Source organism: Spea bombifrons, chromosome 11, assembly GCF_027358695.1.
Source record: "Spea bombifrons isolate aSpeBom1 chromosome 11, aSpeBom1.2.pri, whole genome shotgun sequence".
NCBI lineage: Eukaryota > Metazoa > Chordata > Amphibia > Anura > Pelobatidae > Spea > Spea bombifrons.
This window is the reverse complement of record NC_071097.1, coordinates 1,734,977-1,758,964: the sequence shown is the minus strand read 5'-3', so window position 1 is coordinate 1,758,964 and position 23,988 is coordinate 1,734,977. Positions and strand designations below refer to the sequence as shown.

Below are 23,988 nucleotides of genomic sequence, written 5' to 3'. Positions count from 1 at the left end.
GAAATCTAAAAACTGAAATTCTGCTAAGAATTTTGTTGGTTTTTTTCGAGCGAAGGAAGGAAATATAGACTTTTAAAAGCTTCCCTAGAACTGTAGTAGCAATTAAAGACATTTTAACGCCTGTGGCCTCGAAACGCGCCCCTTCCCTATCGCCCGCTAGCCGCGAAAGCGGTTAAATCAGAGGACTATGTACAAAACGTCTTCTACATAAATATCCTTCATCACAGGATTCAGAACTTATGATTATCCTGTTTGGGTATACATACGGGTATATATATATTATTTTTTTTTACATGTATTTTAACAGGTTAATAGATTCGCGATCGGCAATAGAATATTTCGAGGTTAACCATTGAAGAACACAAAGAAATGAAATACAGTGTTTGTACGTTTCAAGTAATACTGTAAAAATTAAAAAGTACGACACATAACAGGTGAAACGTGTAAATACACAAAACCCTTTCGCCATTTCCCGAACCAGTATAAAAAAAATTTTAAAAAAAAAAAATTAAAAAATTAAAAAAAGTGCCCGCCATCTGAGAACTGTACCATACTTAATTTTTTTTTTATCAGTCTAAAAATACACCTTTAAGAAGAATTTCAAGGCAAAATCATACCAACATTGACGTACTAAAATCCAGAATAATTGTGCAAGATCAGCAAAAAGTTCAACATCGCAATTTTTTTTTTTTTTTAATTTTTTTTTTTTTTTTTTTTTTTTACAGATTTGATATGTTTTGGAAAATTTTCCTGGGAATTTTCCAATTCTGCAAAAAAAAAAAAAAAAAAAAAAAATTCCACAGAAAATTGGAAACAATGTGCAGCCCCCGAGAGGTAGACCAAGTCATTTTGGAGATATTGAGAACCAAAAAGTTGGACATTGGTTTAACCACTTTTTCACCCGCACAAAGAAGCAGACATTGGAATTTCCATTTATCCTTTGTGTGCATTTTTGTTTTCTTTTTTCACTTTCACATTTGTTTATTTCTTTTTTTGTTACCTTCCACCGTGGGAGGGGGAGGGGAAATACTGGAAAATTAGCTATCAAACTTGTCCATAAATTTTGCCGTTGAGGGTGGAATCATCCAATTAGCATAACCACAGTCATTGGCATATCTTGTAAAAACAGACTGATTGGCATCAAATCTTGGGATTGGAACAGGGCTTTCTTCAGGCCAGTTCGGATAAGACATGCCTAAAAATGAAAAGGAGATCATTTGTTCTGCACTGAAGAATCCAAAAAATAAATTATTATTGTTATAATAATTAGAATTATCTGATAATAGCTTCACGTGCAGACAGTAAGCCCTTGGCAAAACTCCCTTTAATATGCAGAAGACAAGCCATTGATGTTGCGACAGAGACAAAGGAGGCCACCTGGTGGACCTCTTTCATTAAACGTTTGTCTCCTCGAGAGTCTTTGCTATTTCGAAGGAGCCAACGATCCATCTTGGAGTTGCGTAATGACTTACAAAGTCAGACTAATCAGAGAGATTACGTTAAATAGTCATTCCATCAACTCGTAAAGCAAGGACGTTCGGAGAAGGAGCCGTCCAAAATATTTTTGGGGGAAGTTTCCTAAAAACGTTACTTTGGCTCCTAAACACTAAAAAATGAGTGGTTTGAGGAGAAGACCTTTGAACTAATTCTGGCTTCCGTCTAATTTTTGGAGTTGGGAACATGTTTGGATAACCTAAACGAAAGTCTCAACAGCAACAAGTCTACTAAAACTAAGAAAAAAGAAGTAAGACAGATGGTTGACCGTCTTTGGATGTTGGCCAAACCCGTCCTACGCTTTAGAAACAGTTTCTATGACAACATCAATGGCCAATGTCAGAGAGAAGATGTTTTTGAAGGTATACTAATAGGAAGTCCACCGCGCTGCAGGCCTCTTGAACGTCAACTAAGCCCAGTTTCACAAATTTTGTTTTAGAAGGTCCAAGGACATTCAGTAAACCCATGGAAAATGTGGATAGGTCGACTCAGCTTTCCACCCCGCCCATAATTTTTTTAAGGAAATTTTAAAACAAGGAATAATGGAAAATCCTAGGTCTGTTTCTTTCATTTTGAGAAGAAAAATACATTATCGAATTCAGAAATAAAAAGGAGTTTTGGCAAGAAACGTTCTTACTGTCCTGTGTCACCACCACCATCATCACCACAGCAAGACATTAATACCAGACACGACCACCCAAAGAGACAACATGGTAGAACAGAGTGGAATACTTCAGAGTTGACTATCTAGAACAACTGTAAAAGTTGGCATCTGGTTTCTACAGCCAATAAGGCTTTTCGTCCCGGTTATACCGATACATTGGACGGTTCTCCAAGCAGAACGTCGCAGGATTCAAGATGGTCATCTTACCAAATCTACAGATCTCAAGCTAAGGTCGGTTAACTAAACACCGTTGCCGGTTTCCGTATCTGGAACTCACTTTTATTTAGAAAAACATCCTAAAGTCAGGTTCTGGATTCTAAATTTTAGCGCTAGCTCCACTCGTTGTGGCGTCCAGGATCTCAAGGAACTTGAGTGTCCTCATCGGTTTATATTTTAGTAGGTCATACAAGGCCTTCATACAGGTGACTCAACCAAGTCACCTCCTGCTTCTCATCTGTTCTATTACAGGTATCTTGGACGGGTATCGAGGCCCAAAAGATACCTGGGTTGCGGTGCTACAGTCAAGACCTTCTGCCCATTCTGGTTCTACAACTACTACACCTCCATAGAAGTAACATAACGAGTTGGTATCGCTTCCCGATCACAAGTCACATGACGTTGGTTATGGAGTATGGGAGGAATGTACCAAGTGGAAAGTACACCACCCCCTTTAGTTACATGGGTTTTTACCAGCACCAAAGCATTTCTAATTATTCCTCCCCAACTCTAAAAACTTTTCACAAAAAGGGCAACGATTAGCTTTTAACTTTTTTATTTATTTTTTTATTTTTGCTGAAATGCTCAAAACACAGAACCTATAAAGTAAGTGTAATTGAAATCAATTTTTGGTAAAAAAATAAAGTTGACTATTCATCAGATCCCCTTCAAGAATATAATCTTCCTTTCTGCCGACAGAGATCACAAAAATAAATCCAAAATTGCGTATTAGATGAAAACCAAATAAAATTCCACTAAATTCTCTCAATGGCTTTAGAAATCTACATAACGTACTTTGTTATTGGCGCAGGAAAAAGTGCCCCGTAGAAACTGAATATTTGAGCAATTTTACGCGCTACTTATATATTCCTGTTAACTTTTTTAATATTTTTTTTTTTTTTTTTTGTCTCCTAAAAATCTTAACTGAACTCCTTTCATAACTTGAATCCTGTAAGTGATTACACTAAAGTTTTGGGGAAAATTGACGTAAAACTTTCATCCAAGCAGTAAATTTAAATTTTTTTAATTCACTCGGAAAAAAAAAACAAATTAAAAAAATTTGCTTTTTTTTTAAATTAAAACCTTTGTCCAAAATTAAGTAAATTAGAAAAAAATGAATTTTTTTTAACTTAGAGCTTTTACTCAAGAAGTAAATTTGAATTTGGAATTTGTATTTGCTTGGAAAAAAATAATTTTTTTTTTTACAACCTTCATCCAAAAAGCGAATTTGAAAAATTAGAATTTGCTCCAAAAAAAATAAAAAAAATAAAAATGTTTTTTTACTTAGAACCTTCGTCCAAAAAGTAAATTAGAAAAATTAGAATTTGCTCCAAAAAAAAAGATTTCATTTTCTTTTACTTAGAACCTTCACTCAAGACGTAAATTTTAATTTGGAATTTGTATTTGCTTGGGAAAAAAATGAAAAAAAAAATAATAATTTGCACGCATGGCAGCTAAAGGGTTGGGGATCTGTAAGGCTGGGGTCACCACCCAAATATATTCTGACGATTCTCATGCAACAAAAACAAAGTATATTTTAATATAGTGCTTGTTAAGATATTCTTACAGTATGTTCCTTGGCTACACTGTTTGTTTTTTTTGTTTTTTTTTTAATTTTACATCACTTTTTAATTTTTTTTATGCTTTTTGATTCTTTTCAACAGAACCTCAAAAACATCTGCAAACACAGGCCATTAAATATGCAAAAGAATAAAAAAAAATAATCACTTTTTTAAAAATAAATAAATAAAAACAGCTTTTTCAAGCAAACTTTTGATTGGTTTCATTCAGGCACAAGCCCCTCCCCCCGTCAGGGGACGGAAGAAGGGTACTGGAGGTACATTGCAAAAAAAAAAAAAACTGGAAAGTGCAACTAGAATCGAGTAAAAGCATGGGAAATTCTACCATAGAGTTTGTTTTCAATCCAGGTGGAGGGCAGTGTTCGAGGAAGTTGGCTATTGATACATTCCACCAGAGGGGTCTCCTCTTCGGAAAGGCCGTCGTCATAGAGCATGGAGTCAGCAGGGGTGGAGGCAGCCAAATCCAGATAGTCCTGATGACAGAGAGGAGAAGAGGATCATTGTTAATTCAGATACTTTAATGGTAGAGTTTGGCCAATCTGGAGACCTTTAACTCAACAGGTGGTTCAACCTCTGGTTTCAACCAAATTCTTTAGGACAAGGGCTATCAAATCCTTGAAATGGACGTTACTCTTTCCACGTGGAACGGGCACCTCCTAAATCGCTCGACAGAGAGGCCAGAACTTGGTTCTCGGGCGTTTACTTAAAGTTGGCATTCGGCAGAAAGCTAACAGCCTTGATATGGAAGCCATATTCATTTTTAGAGCACCTCCTTAATGTCCTACAACTCAGCTGCTTCTTCTTCAGACACAACATCTAATGAAGCAACCCTTGAGGCCTTCGAGATTTAGCCCTTATTTTTTTCCTTCTTAAGTAAGCTTGCTGTAGAATGGGCCTACGGCTTATGACGCCCCCACTTACCCTGCTTTTCACCATCATTTTCTCCAGTTCTTTGCTGATCTCCCCAAATGTCTGCCTCTTGTCTGGCTCCTGTTTCCAACACTTCAACATGAGATTGTACCTGAAATGTTACAAAGAAATATGGGTTGAGAGATAATTTGACCAAGTTTGACTTAAATGTCTGCCAAACTCAACTATTCTAAGTGGATTGGCCAAAGAAACCCAAACGAGAATCTTATCCATTATTGCCCCAAGAACCAAAATACATCCAGAAGGCAAAAAATCTGATTCTCCTTCATAATGGATTTCACCAATAAGTAGCCACTTAACTTTTAATCAGTATGTTTGTTTTTCTTCCCCAAATGCATAATTTTACATTTTTCTATGTTGAACTACATTTGCTATTTTACCGCCCAGCCTCCTATCTGTCTAAATCCATCTACAGGGAGATAGCCTTCATTTATAATTAAATTTTTCCCCTGTGTTGTGTCTCAAGTTAGTTGACCAATCAAAGCTCAGCTTACATTTCGTCGCTACAGTTCTCAGGCTTCTCCATCCTGTAGCCGGTTTTCAGTAGGTTGAACAGCCGTTCTGGAGCGATCCCTGGATACGGATTTCCCCCGAGAGTAACGATTTCCCACAACAGGACCCCGAAGGACCACCTGGCAAGCAGATACAATGGAGTGACGCAGGCATAACACACTGTGTACCATGGTGTCTACCATTAATGGATTTTCAGATGTTGTGGGAGTTTTTGGGGGGCTATGATGGAAAAGACCAGGAAACGTTGCATTCCATGGGTCAAAGTCCCCATGATGTCACAACCACTTCAACTTTGAGGATGTGACATCATACTACCACCCATGTATTGTGTGACATTACACATGTGGGACAGTATGATGTCATAAATTCAGCCAGAAACAGTATCCTTCCCAATGGAAGGCCATGGGCATACGTCACCAATGGAACACGAGGTCATGTGTAGAGGCTGGAAAAGGAATTCTAAAAACAGACTTACACGTCACTTTGGGTTGTATAGATGTGATCAAACAAGGATTCGATAGCCATCCACTTAACTGGAATCCTTCCCTACAAAAGAAGAGATTAAGGGAATTGGGATTAACGGGGTGAACTCGAGAGGAGCTGCCCAGGTTGGGTTACCGAACTCCCTAAGCATACACTAGACTTGGAGGTTTCAAATAAATCCGATGGGTGGCTCATTTTCAAGCCACTTAAGTTACCATGACATCATACTCCAATCAAGAACCGCGTTCACTCCCTCCATCAAAATGAGTTTGAAGAAGCGATTACCTTGCTCCTCTTCACGTACGAGTCCTCCTCATACACATCTCTGGACAGCCCAAAGTCCGAAATTTTCATTTTGCGTCCTTCAGCCACGAGCACGTTCCTGGCCGCCAAATCCCGGTGGACGAGCTACGGGAGGGGATGATGATGATGATGACGATAAAGTTATAGCCACTCTTGACAAAAATACCACTAATGATATATATAAAATTGGACATTAATATTATAAATTGATAAGCTGCAGAAAGTGTTCGCTTACCTTCATTTCCGCCAAATACTGCATCCCCCTGGATATCTGCCACGCGAAGGAGATGAGGTCTCCCATGGTAAGCGCCCTTTCGTCAGGGTTGTCCAGGTAGCTGGAGTTACGGTTGGAATCTCCGGAGCTTGGTCCAACCTTACGACTTTCTCTTAGGAAGCTCCTCAAAGACCCGTATTTTGCGTACTCCACGATAAGGTGCAGGGGCCCTGAATAGAACATAGACATTACAGACGTTCTATATACATCAATATATAGACGGATTCTTGGCCGTTTTGTATTCCGGCCGTCGTTATCATTCTACTTACCGTCCTGTGTACAGGCGCCATAAAGCTTGATCACGTGTGGATGATTCACTTGCTTCAGAAGGTTAAACTCAGACAGGAGGTCTCGTAGCTCGCTCGGAGATGCACTTTCTGTAAAAAAGGGTTCCACTGTGTTAATCAATACTCGGAGCTAAACTAGAGGACTTCTCCAAAAAGATAGAAACCATAGATTTTGGTTTCCGACTGTAATAGCCCCATAACTGGTTATTCAGACTCTTACAGACAAAATGGTTGACTCGCCCAACGCGTTGCACATCCATAGGATGGTTACCTACAGGGCTATGTAGGGTACTAACTAGGGCCCTGAAAAATGTTGGCTATAGACAACTGGTGGTATATGGGGCGCCTCTAAGTTGGCACCTTACAATGGACCAGAAGTCTTCTTCTGCCATTGTGAACCCATTTCTATGAACAGTAAGGTGGAATTAAGGTTGATGGTACAGTGGACTTCCAACCCATGTCTCATACCCTGATGTTCTCATGTGGACATTCTGTCCATCTCCGAGAAGGATGTCCACAGACATCTTTCTGGATTTCCCAGAGCCGAGGTCAACTTTGATTACCACCCCGTGAAGTGGCCTTAATGTCGCACCCACCTTTCAGCATCTTCACGGCCACGGTGGTGTAACCGGCTTTGCCCTTCAGCCTAAACGCCGTCGCCTTAACTACTTTTCCAAACTCTCCCTCGCCAAGAGTTTTTCCCAAGACCAGGTTTTTCCGTGGAAATTCCCACTTCGGATCCTCCTGTTTTGAGGAAAAATACATAGATAATGGAGATTAGGACAAAGCTCCACAGAAACAGAATGTCTACTATTGCTCCGTCGTTCTCCTTTTGGAGCTTTCAACTCGCTATTAGATGTTTATAAGAAGAAAGAAATAAAACCTTACAGCTATTTTGAAGGAGTCCACCGAGACTTGATTTTCCATGGAGTCCAAAGAGGGTCGACGGGCGTTGGTGGAAGAGTAACTGACAGGGTACGACTGGGCCGGGCGTCGGAAGGTCATCTCGGCGGATGCAATGGGTGGCTTGGGGGAGTTTTTATGATAACGGTGGATGAAGTACGAAGAAAGAAGCACGGAGATTATGAAGGACAGGAGCACCCCGCATGCAATTGCGGTCTTGCACGTATCATCACAGAGCGGAGCTGGGCAAGGAGAAAAAAAAATATATTCTTTTATTTAATTATATTTTTTTTGGTACTTTCACAAATTATCATTTCTGGATAGCATATATTTAGCAGGAGAAATTAATGCACAGTCGCCACCGGTGCTTCCGGATTTAATAAAGAGCAAAGAAACCCAGGAGAGATGTTCTTACCTTCAATGATATTCTTCTCACAAAAGCATTTCTCCGACTTGAAGCAGTAACAGGTGCCGTAACCCGCCTTGATTCCCAACGGAAATCCTTTTTCGTGTCCGCCAATTATATTATCCCCTAAAGAAGAGGAAATATGGAGAAAAACCTGGTTTTATCTAATTTTTGTCCCTTTATCTGCAGACCTGGAGCCGCCATTGTCAGTCATGTGATATTTTGGGTGACTTTCCCGGCACAAACACCACACTGAGCTGATGCTTTATGGCAATGCTAATGAAGTCCGTTCCCCATAGACTTTCATTAGTCAGAGAGTCCGAGTGGGTGATTAAGACTGAGTAATTCTATTGTTCCCCACGGGCGGTATGATAAGGATAACAGAGCGAAAACTCATACAAATGTCTGATATGCAGCTGCCTGAAAACATATTATGGGTCAAAAAAACTACAATTGGGTTAAAATGTGAACGGTGCAATTTTGGAACTATGTATATATATTCCTCATATTTTTCTGTCTAATCTAAGATGAATTCCTCTTTAACCACAATATTGTCAACACAAAGTTGAAAGTTCCTCATACATCCAATCCCAAAAAATGAAGGAAGAAATAAAAAAGATGCATACTTATGCAATCCTGAGGACAAATCGCTAGGTCCTTGCGTTCCACCGCATCGCATGTCCCGTCGGGGCAGGTCTTCATGCTCGGAGTGCAGGTCGAATAATTTGTGGTGATTCCTGTGATAAGCCACAGAATGTTAGTTTAAGAAAAAGGACACATGTAGATTCTGGTTGGTTTTATGAATCTAAGCAGAGTCAGACGATGAACGATGAGACTTCAAGACCAAGGACTCATTAAGGTCTGAGTCCCTACAAAATGGGAAGATTAGATGAGCTAAATGGGTCTTACGTGAGGTCAAACTCTATGTTTCTGGTTGTTCTGGGTGAAGTTCTAGAGTCCAGTAACCATCTATGTTTAACTTCTGTAGAACCTCAAGCCTCTCCTTTTCTTCCATGCTTTAGATATCTAAGTTGGGCCACCAGACCCTTCATGGTAAGAACGACCAATGACTTGGTGACAACGTCTTAGCTTATTGGGAACCAGTGATTTAAGTAGAGCTTTTACCTTCTCCACGACCCTGTCTCCATTGGCATCTTCCAGTGACTGCGCCCAACCCGCCACATTCTTCGCACTCCGAACGCAACTTATTTTCCGAGCAGGACCCTTGGCACTGTTCCTCCTCCCTTCCAGCTGTGAGACACAAAAAAGTCAACTACGTTAGGCCGATCTTAGAAGATATATACGCCGATGTGGCCAATACTGGCCTTCAATGCCAAACGTTCCATTAAGGTCCATACTCACGTTCTCCTTCCAAGACTATGGTGATAGGCGTTTTCACCGTTCTTTTGAGGTTCCTGTTTGAAGCAAAAACCACGCCTTGTATCTCTCTTGCTTCGTGATTTACCAAGGCGGAAGACTGGTTGACGAAGAGGGTAGCAAAGCTTTCCTCCTGTCCCTGCAAAATGCCGACGGCATAGGTGGTATTTTCAATCTGCATGCTGTAGGCAACGCTGAACCCTTTGAAAGATGAGTAGTTTTCAACGTAGACCTTTCCTATCTGGTGTCAAAAAAAGAAGAAGACATATTAAAGGGGGTGCAGAGTACTCAGTGATAGTTGCCGGATAGAAGAGAATCAGTAGGGTTACCTGGGCGTATTGGTAAGCTTGGCGGTTGACCGTAAACTGGAAGGTCATATTTGGGAATTTAATTTCCACCGGGAGGATCGTAACGTTGAAGTACAGCATCACCTCGCCGCCAGGACCCGGGAATTCGGTGTCGTTCACCAAAACGGGGACTTGATAGGATCCGGTTTTGGAGATGGACACGTTTTTGTTGAGGACTAGACCTGTCGTGGTGAGAAAACAAAGTACTTGGGTGAAAACCAGGTCTACAACACGCGAGTCAACCACATCGAGCTTCTGTGCCAAGAACAGCATGGATGGCCCAGTATAACATAAAGTTTAATAAGCAAAGATCTCTTCAACCATTGATCTATACATTATACAGGGCCAACTCCAGGAGAAACTTGCCCTTTATAATCAACAGATGGTCTTCTGCCAACTCTTCCTTTGGTGGATAAAAAAGGGGGCCTATGTGTGTCTTTCTGGTGTTTTTAACTGATGTCAACACAACACTTCCGGGAATGTTATGACATCACTACGCTCGTGGCGTTACAGGAAACAGATTCATTTGGAGAATAGGTTTGGAATTTGAGCTAACTTGGAAGGTGTCTTCCATGTCTTTAATGGCATCCCACCAACGTAAGAACTAATGTCCTCCAAAAAACTTTTTTGGAGGTCACTCAGAAAATGGTTACATTGACATGATGTCCATCTCCACCCATTACTTATTCCAAACAAAGCGGTCCTTACGATACTCGTGCAGCGTCCCGCGGATTAAGTTTCCTCTGGAATTGAATTTTATCTCGTGAAAGTGGTGCTGGACTCGGAAATTCGCAAGAACGAACTGGTCGCCGCTGACTATTTTCTCCGTGTACTTCTCCCGGCCGAAGTCTAATGGGTACACGGGAGTGGTGTCGGCGTCATACACGGTGAGCAAACCCACAACTGTTCCCTAGGAGGAGGAAGAAGAAGAAAAAAAAAAGAGACATGACGCTGAGAAGGTTAAGGGGGAGAAGACCACAACGTGAAGAGGACCTTTCCTGTTGACCACCACCCATTTAGTTTCAGATCGCCTTGTTTTCCCCAACACTCGTTTGTTTGCAGCCTACCCTTCACCCAATCTTTTCTTCGCTCATAGATAGTTACCCTATTGTGTAATACAGCCCAACGCCCTGTAGATTGTAAGATCTCTTGAGCAGGGCACCCCATAACAAATTGTTATGTTATATACTGCTTGTTATGTCCGTTCTACCCATTGTACAGCGCTACGGAATATGAATACATAAATACATAAACAATAACTAATAATAAATATAAACAATAAAATAATAATAATAATAATAAATAATAATAAATAATAATAATAGTTACTGTCGACTATGCAGTTCAAGCTGCTTCCAATAGGTGGCGCAATTAACATTCTAATCAACTGGAGTCTTGGCTAAGATTATCGCGCTTAGAGTCGGGTTACATTCTGTTTTGTCCCACAAGGCGAAAAAAAATAGTAAAAAAAAGAATCCCAAAAACACATAAATAATGTATTATTTGAAGTTATGCCATGCCCGCTAGATTTTATACCTTGTTATGAATATATAAAAAAAAAAAATATTTAAAAATACACAACCCACAAGTTACACTATGGAGCAGAAGTCGAAGTCACTAGGTGGAGACATTTTATCGTCACGTTGACTGGTTAATTGGCGCAGAATGGGTTAAAACTGATAATGGCACACGCTGAATCATTATGACCCCTTAATGGCTCAGATCACAGAACCTTGAATTATGTCGCATTATTAAATTATCACTGACGTTACCATGGAAACCTCTGAATCTTCTGCACCATTGCAGATTTTATTCCCGTGGACACAAAGCGTTGTGTCCCTCAATTTTCGTTGGGACGTAGATGGTCACCAATTCTACCATGTTCCGCGTATGTTCTGCTCACCTTTATCCTCTCGAATTCCACCACGCAGGCTGCCGTGTCGTTTCCACTGGGGACAAACGGGGCAGAGTCATCGTCGTCGTCCACCAGGACTCGGAAGGACTGCTCCACGACTACCTCCAGCTGAGAGCTTAAATCCCTCAGCATGCACTTCGCCACAAGATCGTACGTCTCCCTCTCTTCGCGGTCAAGGGGATTTAAGAGGCTCACTTTGGATGCGTCGGGGTTGTAGTGGAACGGCGTATCGGACTCTGTAGGGGGGGGTGGAACGGAAGAAAAAAACAATTGAGATAAAATATTTTATAATCTTGCGAGTATACTGCAAGACTTTCCCCAACCCCTCTAAAACCTTATTCAGTTCTCTTTCGGAATTCAGAAGAGCTTGGCTACTTTTTGGTACCAACGGGGCATCACCAACGCTCAACGTTCCTAACATTCTATAAAAGAACGACTTTCCCTTTGTGACTACATGAAACATCTCTGACAAAAGCCATGGAAGGATTAAGGAATTCTCTACCCCAAGATTCTTTTGACTTCTCACCCGATATCAGCATGTACTCTACGGTAATGTTCGGGCAGTGTTGGACAACAGGGTGCGGATGAAATTGGTAGAAGTCCCCCGGAGGTTTGTTCTCCATGATATGAAAGGAAAGGTCCGTGTCACTGAAGCAAAGATCCCTGGGCGGTAGAGAGGAGCAGCTGGGCGACGTGGCGTTGTTGAGGGAAAGGCGAACCAAGACGAAGGGGGCCACATCGCAGTCCTCATCCCGAAATGGTTGGGGCAGGACGGACACCTTAAGAGTAATCCTCTGGTAGGATAATGGGCTTCCTTGGAATTCGAAAAATAAAAGAGGGGGGGACAAATTAGACTGGACATAATTGAGGACAACTGAGGTCCTCAGCCATGGTTGAGTGAAAGGCCATCATTGAACCTGGAAACACTTCAAATGATGTCAAAAAGTATAAAGTGAAACATAATAAATCCTTATCATTATCCTACATGCTCAAGAGGACATCAAGTTACGTTGTCTTAGTCATTGCCCTTCTTCTCCAACCCATAAGTTCTACGACCACATGGTCAACCTTCTCTTCTTCTTCTAAACTGATAACTAACCAGTACAGGAGTTGGACAAAATGAGCCAATAGTCGATTAAAATAAAGAAAAATCTATTTCACGTCAGACTTACTGAAGTCTAGCATCTCCAAGCTCCGATTGAGGTAAAGAACTCCCGTCCGCTCTTCCACCCCGAAGAAACAGAAGTAAGGGTTATAACTCATGATAGTTCTGCAAAGTCGGAAATGGGGGACCTCGTCTGCTCTGTCCCTCATGACGTTGACCTGCAGGAGACGCGTCCCGGCCGGCTGATCCGTGTACACACTTTCGTGGTAGTCCTTTCTTAGAAAGTAAAGCCCAGAAGCAGCTGTAGTGGAAAGACAAAATAATAATAATAATAATAAAATGTTCACAAGAAACTTAAAAACAGAGTATGTTATGTGCCTCTAATATCACATGACTGCCTAAAAATAACATTAGACACCAGACTTCACATGGCTTATAGGAGGCTATGGAAATTCACCTAAGGGCCACCGATTTAGGCCCAGAGGAACCTATCAGGGCCCCACGGCCAGACCACATTCAGCGATATTAGTTATACCCCCCCCCCGAAAGACTACTACTTCTCCACTTCTTCTCTGAAGACCTAGCTCCAGAACCTTGTAAGAACCTTCATCTGTTTCTAGAAAGGATCCAAAAAAAAGTAAATACAACCCCCCCAAATAATAATATATAAAATATAAAAAAAACAATTAAAAATGTAAAAAAAATACAAAAAATAATAATAAATTATAAAAATTATTAAAAAAATGTAAAAAAAAAGAAATAAAAAATACAAAAAATAATAATAAAATCTAAAAAATTATTTTAAAAAAATGTAAACAAAAAAAATTAAAACTTTGCTGTTATTAAGCATTCAAGAAGCCTTTGATGTATTTATCCCTTTAAAAAAGATAAAAAAAAAAAAGAAAAAGATGGTGATGAATCAAAATGCACGAGTAAGTATCGCTGTTCATATTACATATCAATCAATACATACATTTCCCCTTATTAATTATACTCTGGCAGGGCCGTATTTATTACCCATCCGGCTATTAGTTTGAGGACAGAAATAACAGCTAGAAAACCGCCGAAGCGCCAAAGGCGGACGGACCTCTGCTCTCCGACTGTATCCCGTCCGCGCGCAGATATGAGAACTGGCATAATATCGATATATTACACCCCCTCGGGAGGAATGTATTGATCGAGGATAAGACTATCCAGCGAGGGGGTGGAAAGATACACCATAACGCGGCAGAGGGCGTGATAATGACGTCCCCGCGCCCCCCGATCAAGTGTTTGTCACGACGTGAAGATCAAGAGATCCCATAGAACTTAAATCAATGACCATCCCTGCTCTATTAAACGGGGCAGGAAACATATCTGACGATAGTTTTTTTTTATTTTAAACCAATATTCTAAATTCCTTTCGAATTCCATATCAAGAGGGCAGAAATGGCTACCCTCGTTTGGGAAAAATTGGGGTGTTCTAATTGATTAGGTTTACGTAACCGTTATTAACAAAAATAATTAAAAAAAATTTAAATAAAATGAAAAAATTATATTTATTTAAAATGTATGATTTTTTTAATATATTATTATAAATAATAATAGTAATAATAATAAATAATAATAGTAATAATTCAAACAGAAAACCCCAGTAAATCTTAAAGCATTGAAATAATGAAAACAATTAAAAAGGTATAAAAAATTATTTTGTTTTATTTAAATTCTGTATTTTTTTTTTATACAATGGATTTAGAAGCTTAAAATAAAATAAGATAAACTAAAAAAATAAATAAAAAATAAGTCTAAGTGTAAAGTCTAAGGAAAGTAGAGATGTGGAGATTTTGACAGCTGGGTCGTACGAGGTTACCTCCCTCCGGGAGCCAGATGTGGAAGATTTATGACCGAAAATGTGAACGATGCATTTGTTTTGGTTATTTGTGATTTTTTTTACATTTCTTTCTGGTGACGCGATTTCCACCCGGACACCAAAGACACCACCGAAAGGTAAGGAGCTCTCTTACATCACGACATCTGCTACGCAAACAACAACACAGACAATAATAAGACTGTCCCCCCTGTATACAATGTTATAACCCCCAGCGCTGTATACAGTAATATAACCCCAGCGCTGTATAGCGTAATATACCCCCCCAATGCTGTATACAGTAATACATTGCTGTCAGTCATGTGATATTTTGGGTGTCTTTCCCGGCTCAAACACCACACTGAGCTGATGCTTTATGGCAATGCTAATGAAGTCTGCCCTCCATAGACTTTCATTAGTCAAAGAGTCCAACTGGGTGAATAAGACTGAGCCATTCCATTGTTCCCCACAGGCAGTATGATAAGGAGTCGGGGGGGGTTAGTAGATCGGGGATCAGATAACAGAGCGAGAGCTGCCTGAAAACATTATATTATGGGGCGAAAAAAAAACAAATGCATTTTTAATGTAATATAATAACAATTATTAGAAATGGTGGGCGCCCCCCTTTAACAAACATAAGAGGAATATTTTTGCTTCCAAAGTCAAATGCCCTTGAAACTCTTTATCAATTATAACGAAACGGATAACGTTACGGGGTAATTAGCGGTAGGCATTACGGGAAAAAAAAAAACAAAAATATGATCTGCGTGTTATTAATGTAATTAAATACCGATCGCTTTCCGCCAGGGCTTCGTTAGGCAAAAGGAGCTAATGACTGAGGGGGGGTCAAACTACCAAATTATCAATATTACGCCATTTGTGAGCCGGCTTCGGATTTCACGAATCAATTCACTATCTTTTTTTTTTTCTCAATCATACATTTTTTTCTTTTTTTTTTTGCTTAGTTGGGATTCTTTGTCCAGAATTTTTGTCACGTTTTCATTAAAATACCAAAAATAATAATAATAATAATAATAAAATACTAGGATTTTTTTTTCTTAATTATACCGATAAAAAATATGCACATATTTAAAAAAAGAAATTTATAAAAATATATAAAATGTATTTAGCCAAAATACTCTGTGGTGCGGCTTCAGCGCTGGATTAAGCGACTCGCTGTATGAATGGCAGCAGCCTGATGGGCATTCCCAGGTGGTAAAAGGTAGATCACCTGGGACATTGAGATCGTTGCCCGCTCAGTAGCCCATCATGCAGAGTGTAAATTGTGCCGGGAACACTGAATTGTCAGGTGACATAAAATCAGGTTGCCATAGTAACGGGGGGGGTTCTTAAGCCTTCTGTGCTTTTTTATTTTTTTTATGAGCTTAAAACCTACAATTTGTTCATTTTATTACATAAAAGTTTCTTAATGTATTAGATTTTAAGATTTCAGTTCTTTATATTTTTTAAAAATATATTTTTTATTGATATATTTTTTAATATTTTTACTATTTATATGTCTTATATATTTTATGGATGTAGTTATTTTTTATTTATTATATTCTTTACTTTTATATATTTTTATCGATTTCTATTGTTTGTTATGCTTTAGATTTATGCTTTATTATATTTTTATTTTTTTACTTTTATATATTTTTGTTAGTTGTATTATAGATTTATATTTTATTTATTATATTTCTATTTCTATTTTTTTACTTTTATACATTTTTATAGATTTATATTTATTATACTTTTATTTATATTATTTTTTCCTTTTATATATTTTTATAGATTTATATTTTATTTATTATACTTTTATTTATATTATTTTTAACTTTTATATATTTTTATAGATTTATATTTTATTTATTATACTTTTATTTATATTATTTTTTACTTTTATATATTTTTATAGATTTATATTTTATTATATTTTGATATTTCTGGAGTTTTATAGAAGCCCCCCTCATGTTCCCGTGAGGGGCGGCTTGTAGTCACCTTAGAACAGCTGCTCTACTTAAGTCAACGTTTCAGGTCCCTCAGGAACTTTCATCAGGCGTTTTCTGGAATCCGCCTGTCGGTTGTGCTTACGGATCATGTGTCAATTAAAATGTTCCATAAATAGCATTTTAGGGTCCTAGGAATGCAGACCCCCTGTCTTTTTTTGGGGGGGGGCTCAAAAGTCTAAGACATTCTTTAAGACACTGATGAGCAAATCTTTACTGAGAGGGTGGTGGATAAGTGGAACAGCCTCCCAGCAGAAGTGGTAGAAGGTAATACAGTGAGGGTATTAAACATGCATGGGATAGACATCCGACTCCTGAATCTAAGACCGACGTATGATGAAGGTCTGAGTCTTTACAGCAGGAGAACTGGGCAGTCCAGACGGGCCGACGGGGGCCGATCGCCATGTTTTTGCCCCTCTGCAGGGGTGGCTTGGAATGCAGGCCCAGAGCAAACATATCGGCAAAGGGATAAATGACACTTTAAACACACATTATCCGGGGGGGGGTCGTCTACAACACGCTAATTGGATAAAAATTCCTGTTTGCTGCGACAGGAATCCAGATGTAAGGACTATCTCTGGGAATCTGGGACAGGTGGTACTTGAAATTAAGGACATAGGGCTTTAACCAAGGCTTTTAATGTGGACATTGGTGTAACTGAGTGGGGTATTTAGAAGAATAATGGGCTTTATTTACCCTGTTAAATTTATAAAGCCGTTCCCTGCTGTTTCTATACACATTATCGGGGCTTTTAGGGCCGTAGAACCCTGCGATCCCCTCATACCCAGCAAACATTCTGACCTCCTAGAAAAGAGGGGCATCAGGGTGGAGAGAGCGGTATCATGGGGGAAAGAGGGGCATCAGGGAAGAGAGGAGCATCAGGGGAGGAGAGAGGGGCATCAGGGGGGGAGTGAGGGGGTATCAGGGGAGGAAAGAGGGGGCATCGGGGGAGGGGGCATCGGGGGAGGAAAGAGGGGGCATCCGGGAGGAAAGAGGGGGCATCGGGGGAGGAAAGAGGGGGCATCGGGGGGTTGTGTTTTTAAATATTAAGACAGACGACAGAGAAAAGACAGAGGGTAGAATCGTGTTCCTTAGTAAGAATTACCTTCTATAACACATATGACCCTACACTAGTCAAATATTTCTGGGGGTTTATTTTTGGGGGGAGGGGTGATATAGCATATTGTTCTTTGTGGGGTGGCTCCTGGGTTTTAGGAAATACATGATGGGTTAACAGGGAAAGACACAAAAGTCATTGGGCTACAATCCCTCTCAATAATATAAAGTTTTCAGGCAGCTGCATATCAGCCGTTTGTATGATCCTCGCTCTGTTATCTGACCCCCAATCTACTAAACACCCCGACTCCTTATCATACTGCCTGTGGGGGGCAATAGAATGGCTCGGTCTTAATCACCAACAGGACTCTCTGACTAATGAAAGTCTATGGGGAACGGACTTCATTAGCATTGCCATAAAGCATCAGCTCAGTGTGGGGTTTGAGCCGGGAAAGTCACCCAAAATATCACATGACTGACAGCAATGGCGGCGCTGGGGTTAAATTACTGTATACAGTGCTGGGGGGTTATTACTGTATTCAGCGCTGGGGGGGGTTCCTTGGGACTTCCCCTTTAAGCCCCGTTTAGTCGGGCGTCTCTCCCGCTCCCCTCCCTTTGTCCGCGTTTTATTTGTTTAGCGAGTCGCACACCTGCCCCTCACCTGTCTCTCTGACGCTCTTATCAGGGGTTCATTGTTCCCTCCGGCTTTGCAATTAAAAAGAGATTTACTCTGCTGAGCAGAAGCTCTGTCTCCGGTGGGCCGGGGGTTGGGTAAAACCAACAGAAGAATGAGGGTCTTCTCAGTATATCCATTTACTAAGAGACCCCCCATCGCCGCTGACGTACCCCATTTATTTTCTCGGACAATGCCGTCTATTCAGGGAAGTGAGATGAATTTAACGAAAACATCCTTTTTTACCCCAAATTTAACTTTGTTGCGAAACTCGATTTTCTCCATTCTACAACGATGGTTTCAAAGGGTTAATTTACGCATGTGAATAAGAATAAAAAGTCATCGTGTTTTTGTGCATCATACGGATTATCCATAAGGCAGCCAAGGTTACCGGTAGTTGCCAACTGTCCTGATTTGACAGATGAGTCCCAAAACGAGCTCGCGGACAGTCTGGCAGTCCACCAACGGACATGAACAAGCACTTTGTGACAAGAACGGGCTTTGCGCATGCACAAAGCAGAAAGGTGTTCATCATTATGCAATGTGGTCAGACGTGTCATGTGACGTCTCAGCCCCACCCACTGCCTAACTCACTCCCACGCGGTTGGCGTGGCCCTTCTAGCGTGAAACAAGTGTGAAGTCCAGGTACTTCCCAAAACCCAGAAGATTTCCCATCACAGAGTCCGTCTGAACCCTCAAAGTGAGATCCCAAGTGGACCTGTCTCTTTCTTGTCCATCATTTATGAACTCAACTAGGACTCTCCGGACAGGGTCTCCCCTGGACCCTACAATTTTACTTTGGTACGCAGAAGGTTGGCTTTCGGCCTTCTGGTAAGAGCTGCCTTGGAGCAGAACGAGCTGGTGACCTTGACCCATGAGAATGCCGATGGTGGTGGAGGCCAAAGTTGCGTTGAGAAGAAAGGGCCTACAAGAGGTTATGAAGAAAGAAGATGGACCTCGCTTCCAAACGTTTAGTTCTCTCTGTTACAAGACAAGGTCACCTGGAGGAGTCCTCCAGACGGGGGTTCCAAACTGGACATGCTATGGAAGCTATGAAGACATTTCCATGGAGAAGAGCAGAACGGCTCACGGCAGAGAAAGCCGGCATCGACATAAAGGCTTCAGGAATATCATTTTCCATTCTTTATGACAGTAGAGTCCGTGTTTGGACAGGTCTAGGGACCAAGTTGGTGTCCACTGAACCTGTTCCTTCTACGAGACCTCAACCATCCTAACGCATCCTGGCTAATTTCCTGCGTGATGTCAGACAGAAGCACGGCATTAACCAGAGGATACCCCGGGAAGGTCAAATCATTCTTTTTTTTTTTGCCCCAAGGCAGGCAGAACAAGCATCAATCGCAAACTAGCAATAACAAAAGGCGGAGTGTGGCCGTCCGCCGTGGGGCAAATACGATTGTCACAATGATAATGAATCAATCCTTATTATCAGCTCCACTTTAAGGAAGGTGGGGGGTTTAGAGCCTCCAAACCGCCTTTATTTATAAGATTACAAGTAAAAATAGGTTTGTTTTTCTATGGTTTGGCTGGGCGTTTAACCCTCTGACTGCCAGATGACAGCGCTGCTAGGACTGAAAGGGTTAATCTTAAATAACTGGGTATCCTTAACTTATTAAAGGTAGTTTTTTTTGTTTGTTTGTTTTTTTAACATCCTTAACAACAGCTTCGTATATAGAGAATGTTAAAAAAACTAGTCTTTAAAGCTAATAATACAAAAAAATACAAAAAAATAAATAAAAATAAAAAAAGGAAAGGGACACCAATTGACTAATCAGAGTGTAACCCCCCTTTTCCCATCTTTTGTCTTGTCTAACATCCCCCCAAAAAAGAAAAATATAAAAGTTATATATATTTACATTTTAAAAAGTTACCAAACGCTAACTAGGCTGCAGTACTTCGAACGTCCAGAGAGGGCAGTATAACACTGTTTAAGGAAACTAAGGGTTAATAAAAAAAAAGAATGCTAAAATAACCGTGGAAAACAGATATTTTTTCATCTCCAGGGTACTGGATTCTGTTTATTCTTTAAAAATGTAAACAAATGTACAAAAAAAGGGCATTAGGCAAGCTTTTTAAAGTAGGATATTTGAAATTTCGTATTTCTAATCGTTGGTAATGAAATTCAAAATACTTTCTGATAAAAAAAAATTCTCAAAGATATTTTTGGGTAATAGATGAATTTCATTAACGAGGCCTTTATTGTTTAAAGTGAAATATATACAAAACAAATTTCAAAACTGAAACAAGTGATAAAATGTGTAACTATGGTGTAATTTAACCCTTTGAATACTAGCACTTTAAGAGTTAAACTGGAATAAAACGTTTTGTGTGAATTAAATTATTTTGTTTGGATTTTGCCGATGCTAAATGACCATTTAATGATAAAACTTTATTTTACAAAAAAATCTGATTCTGGGATTTTTTTTTATGCTTATTTTGTCATTTATAAATTATCCGCAGTTTTATATAGAATTAGGCCAGATAGCAAAAAAATTAATAAATAAATAAGGTTTTTTTTTAATGAAATGGCCATTAAAAATCACAAAAATAGACATTAAAGAAGCTCATAATGGTTAAAAATTCAGATTAATTTAAAAATTTAAAAATTCACAGCATTCGATTCCATAGAAATTGGAATAGGATACAGTAATCCAGTAAATCTAAACAAAGGGTTAACAGGGGTTAACCCTGCCAGTGCCAGCTGCTACCCGGATTATTCTGCGTAAAAGAAATGCTAATATTTATTAAATTGCTCTGTCAGTATGTGGAAAATTCTTATTTTTTCACAATATTTTTAAAATATTTTTTTTAGTGGCAAAGTGTTGTGAAAAATTTTTTAAAAAAAGCTACAACCTGCTGCAATATTGTGGTGTGGCTCAACACAGATTTCGGAATCAGCCCTGCGCCTTTAATGTTTTTTTAAATTTTAATATTTTTTATTGAAATTCAAAAACTTGATCGGACGTTGCGAAAGTGACAATTTATTAAGTCTATGATATGATTTATTATACTACAATTTGTATTTAAAAAAACAAAACAAAAAAAAACAAACTTAAACCTGCTGTGATATTGTGGGGTGGCTCAACGCAGATTTCGGAATTAAAGCCTCTGAAAAAAAATACCCGCTGTCATTTTTCACCCCCCATTCATTCCAATTAAGCCTCCAAAGCAATAATCAACAGGACCTTAAGACAGGCAGCATGTTAAACTTTGTATCTTTAGCAGAGCTGAAATGCGACAAGCATCGGGGAGGAAAAAGGGGTTAAACATGTCAAGGTTTGGCCTCTAAATTTTTTTTTTATTAAAAAAAATAAATAATTGTTGCATTAACAAAGCGGTGATGCGTGAGCGGAGTGGATTTAGGCAAACAGTGGCATATGGTTACACATAATGGGGACATGGCATGCATCCTTGTGTTTACATTAACCAGCACCTGCTCCGTGTCTTATCTCAGATCTAAAGACCTACAATTCTACCTCCAGACTCTAGTAAAAAAAAATATAATAAATACATTTTTAAAAAACAAATTATATATATAATTTAAAATTTTTAATTTAATTTTTTTTAAATTTTTTTTTTAATTTTTTTAATTCCGTGTCCTTCATGCCGCTACACCTTACTCAGCATGAAAACATCACCCTTTATATATAAAAAAAAAAAAAAAAAAAATTCAATTTAAATTCCAAGTAACTTTTTTTCAAATTTCCATAGAGATATATATATATTTTTGGGGGAGTCGGGTGGGTTTGGGTTGGAAGATCCAAAGTTCTAGCCGGTGGCAAATAAGGGGTTAATATGAAGCTTCTGCCAATATATTATTGGCACGAAAAGCCGAAATGGAAATGACATGTCATGATATCACTTAAAACAGCAGGGGAAAAAAAAAAGTCATATAATTTATGGCAGTAGAATGGAAGTAGAATTCTAAGGTGGGGGGGACACTGCTTTACTGCTGCTGTAAAACTATGTTTTGCGCATCATAATGGAAATAAACAAACAAACATGTTTCTATGAAATACATTTTAAGTAAACAAGGAACCCCATTGTGAAAATATTCTCACCCCCACCCCCCCAAAATAAATACATAGGGGGCACCAACTAACCTTGAGAAAGCAAGAGAAGGCACATTGTCCACTTGAAAGGAGACATCTTGGACTTTGAGGGTCTCCTTGCTGGAGGTAGAAAGTTACCCTTTTTCAACAATTGTATCTCCAGGGCGTGTCTGGCACAAACAAAAAAAAAAACATAAAAAATAAAAAAAATCCCTGAAATCTCTATATTTCTGCTGATTTGGTTTTAATTCCTCATCCAGAATGACCCATGCTGTCCAAAGAGGTCTTCTTCTCTCCCCCCCCCTTTCCAAGGTTTGGGAGGAGATGTTGGGCAGGAGGAGAAGGTGGATGGAGATGTCCTCAAACCCCAATGCAGTTTAGGACCTCATTCATGGCAAACCTCAAGACTGGATGATGTTCAGCACCCACCATGCATCTGGACCTCCTTTTGGCATTGATTATTCGGAAGTGTCCTCCTTCTCTACATGGAGGGAGGAGGCAAGAGAGGGCAAGTTGAGACAACCCAAAAAAAAAATTCAAATAAAAATCCACAAAACAAAAAGTTGCAACAAACAAGTAACAGTTTCTACCCCTTCCTGCCCGGTCTCCAGCTTCACAGCTGCTGAAAACCTGATGACCAAGTCACCTCAACCCTGAAGACCATGCGTGGTCCTCCAGATTCTGCACCCTCTTCCAAAAAAAAATAAAAATAATAATAATAATAATAAAGAAAATAGAATTTCCAGCAGTTTTTTTTAAAAAAATAATTAGTTTGTGTTATCAGGAGATTTTTTTTTGTTGGAAAAATTCGTTTTTTTGGTTGCTAATGCTGAGAAGTCTGCAGGAAGGGTCCAAGGATGCTTCTCTCTCCTCTCCGTCTCTCCACTAAATAACTCAAGCCTGGTGCTTATGGGAGGATCCTGGTGTCTGAGAGCAGCAAATGGGGCAACCAGTAGCTACACCCAGTTTAATTAATAAACTGCAGTCAGTGAGTCAGGAGCAGGCAGGGGAGGGAAGGCTCACAATGCATGCAGACTACAGCCAAGCGAAGAGGGCAATAGGAAGGAGCAGGGAGAGCTAGCAAAAAAAAAAAAAAATCCATCAGCCGCAGGCTTCTTGGCCGGAATCTTAATATTTAACCCAATAAATCCCGGGGACACCGGCAGATGGGGGAACAACCCCCCCCCCAAAAAATGCATTTATATAGGAACAGGCGTTAGCGTTAGATAGCGTTCAGCATCTGGAGTGGGGGTTAATCCTCTAGTTCCCCATTAATGTTTCGGGGGGGGGGGTGTTAGAGAAAGCCAGGTTTCGATGCATGGAATCTTCAAATAAAATGAGATTTGGGTAATATTTCGGTGGATTGTTTTAGAATACGTGTTTGAAAAAAATCCAGAATATTTAAAAATGACATAAATCAGGGTAGATAAATAAAATTCAAAATAAATAGATAAATAGAAAAATAAATAGATAAATTAAAATAAATTTTAATATTATATATATGTATAATATATAGTATAACATCAAATAATATACGATA

At 39.5% G+C, this 23,988-nt stretch overlaps 1 protein-coding gene across 1 annotated transcript; it reads right to left on the bottom strand.

Moving 5' to 3' along the window:
* Positions 1-611: 611 nt before the first annotated feature.
* RET (ret proto-oncogene) lies at positions 612-22,545 on the bottom strand. Its single transcript, XM_053450600.1, has 20 exons — positions 22,500-22,545; positions 12,862-13,098; positions 12,219-12,518; positions 11,681-11,928; positions 10,486-10,687; positions 9,760-9,959; positions 9,416-9,671; positions 9,179-9,304; positions 8,680-8,790; positions 8,063-8,179; positions 7,633-7,889; positions 7,341-7,488; positions 6,727-6,834; positions 6,419-6,627; positions 6,166-6,288; positions 5,873-5,943; positions 5,379-5,516; positions 4,876-4,975; positions 4,280-4,427; positions 612-1,195 (listed from the first exon to the last, which is right to left on the bottom strand). Exons 1-20 carry the CDS (start codon positions 22,543-22,545, stop codon positions 1,038-1,040), a joined length of 3,303 nt encoding a protein of 1,100 aa, XP_053306575.1. The 3' UTR covers positions 612-1,037.
* Positions 22,546-23,988: the final 1,443 nt, after the last annotated feature.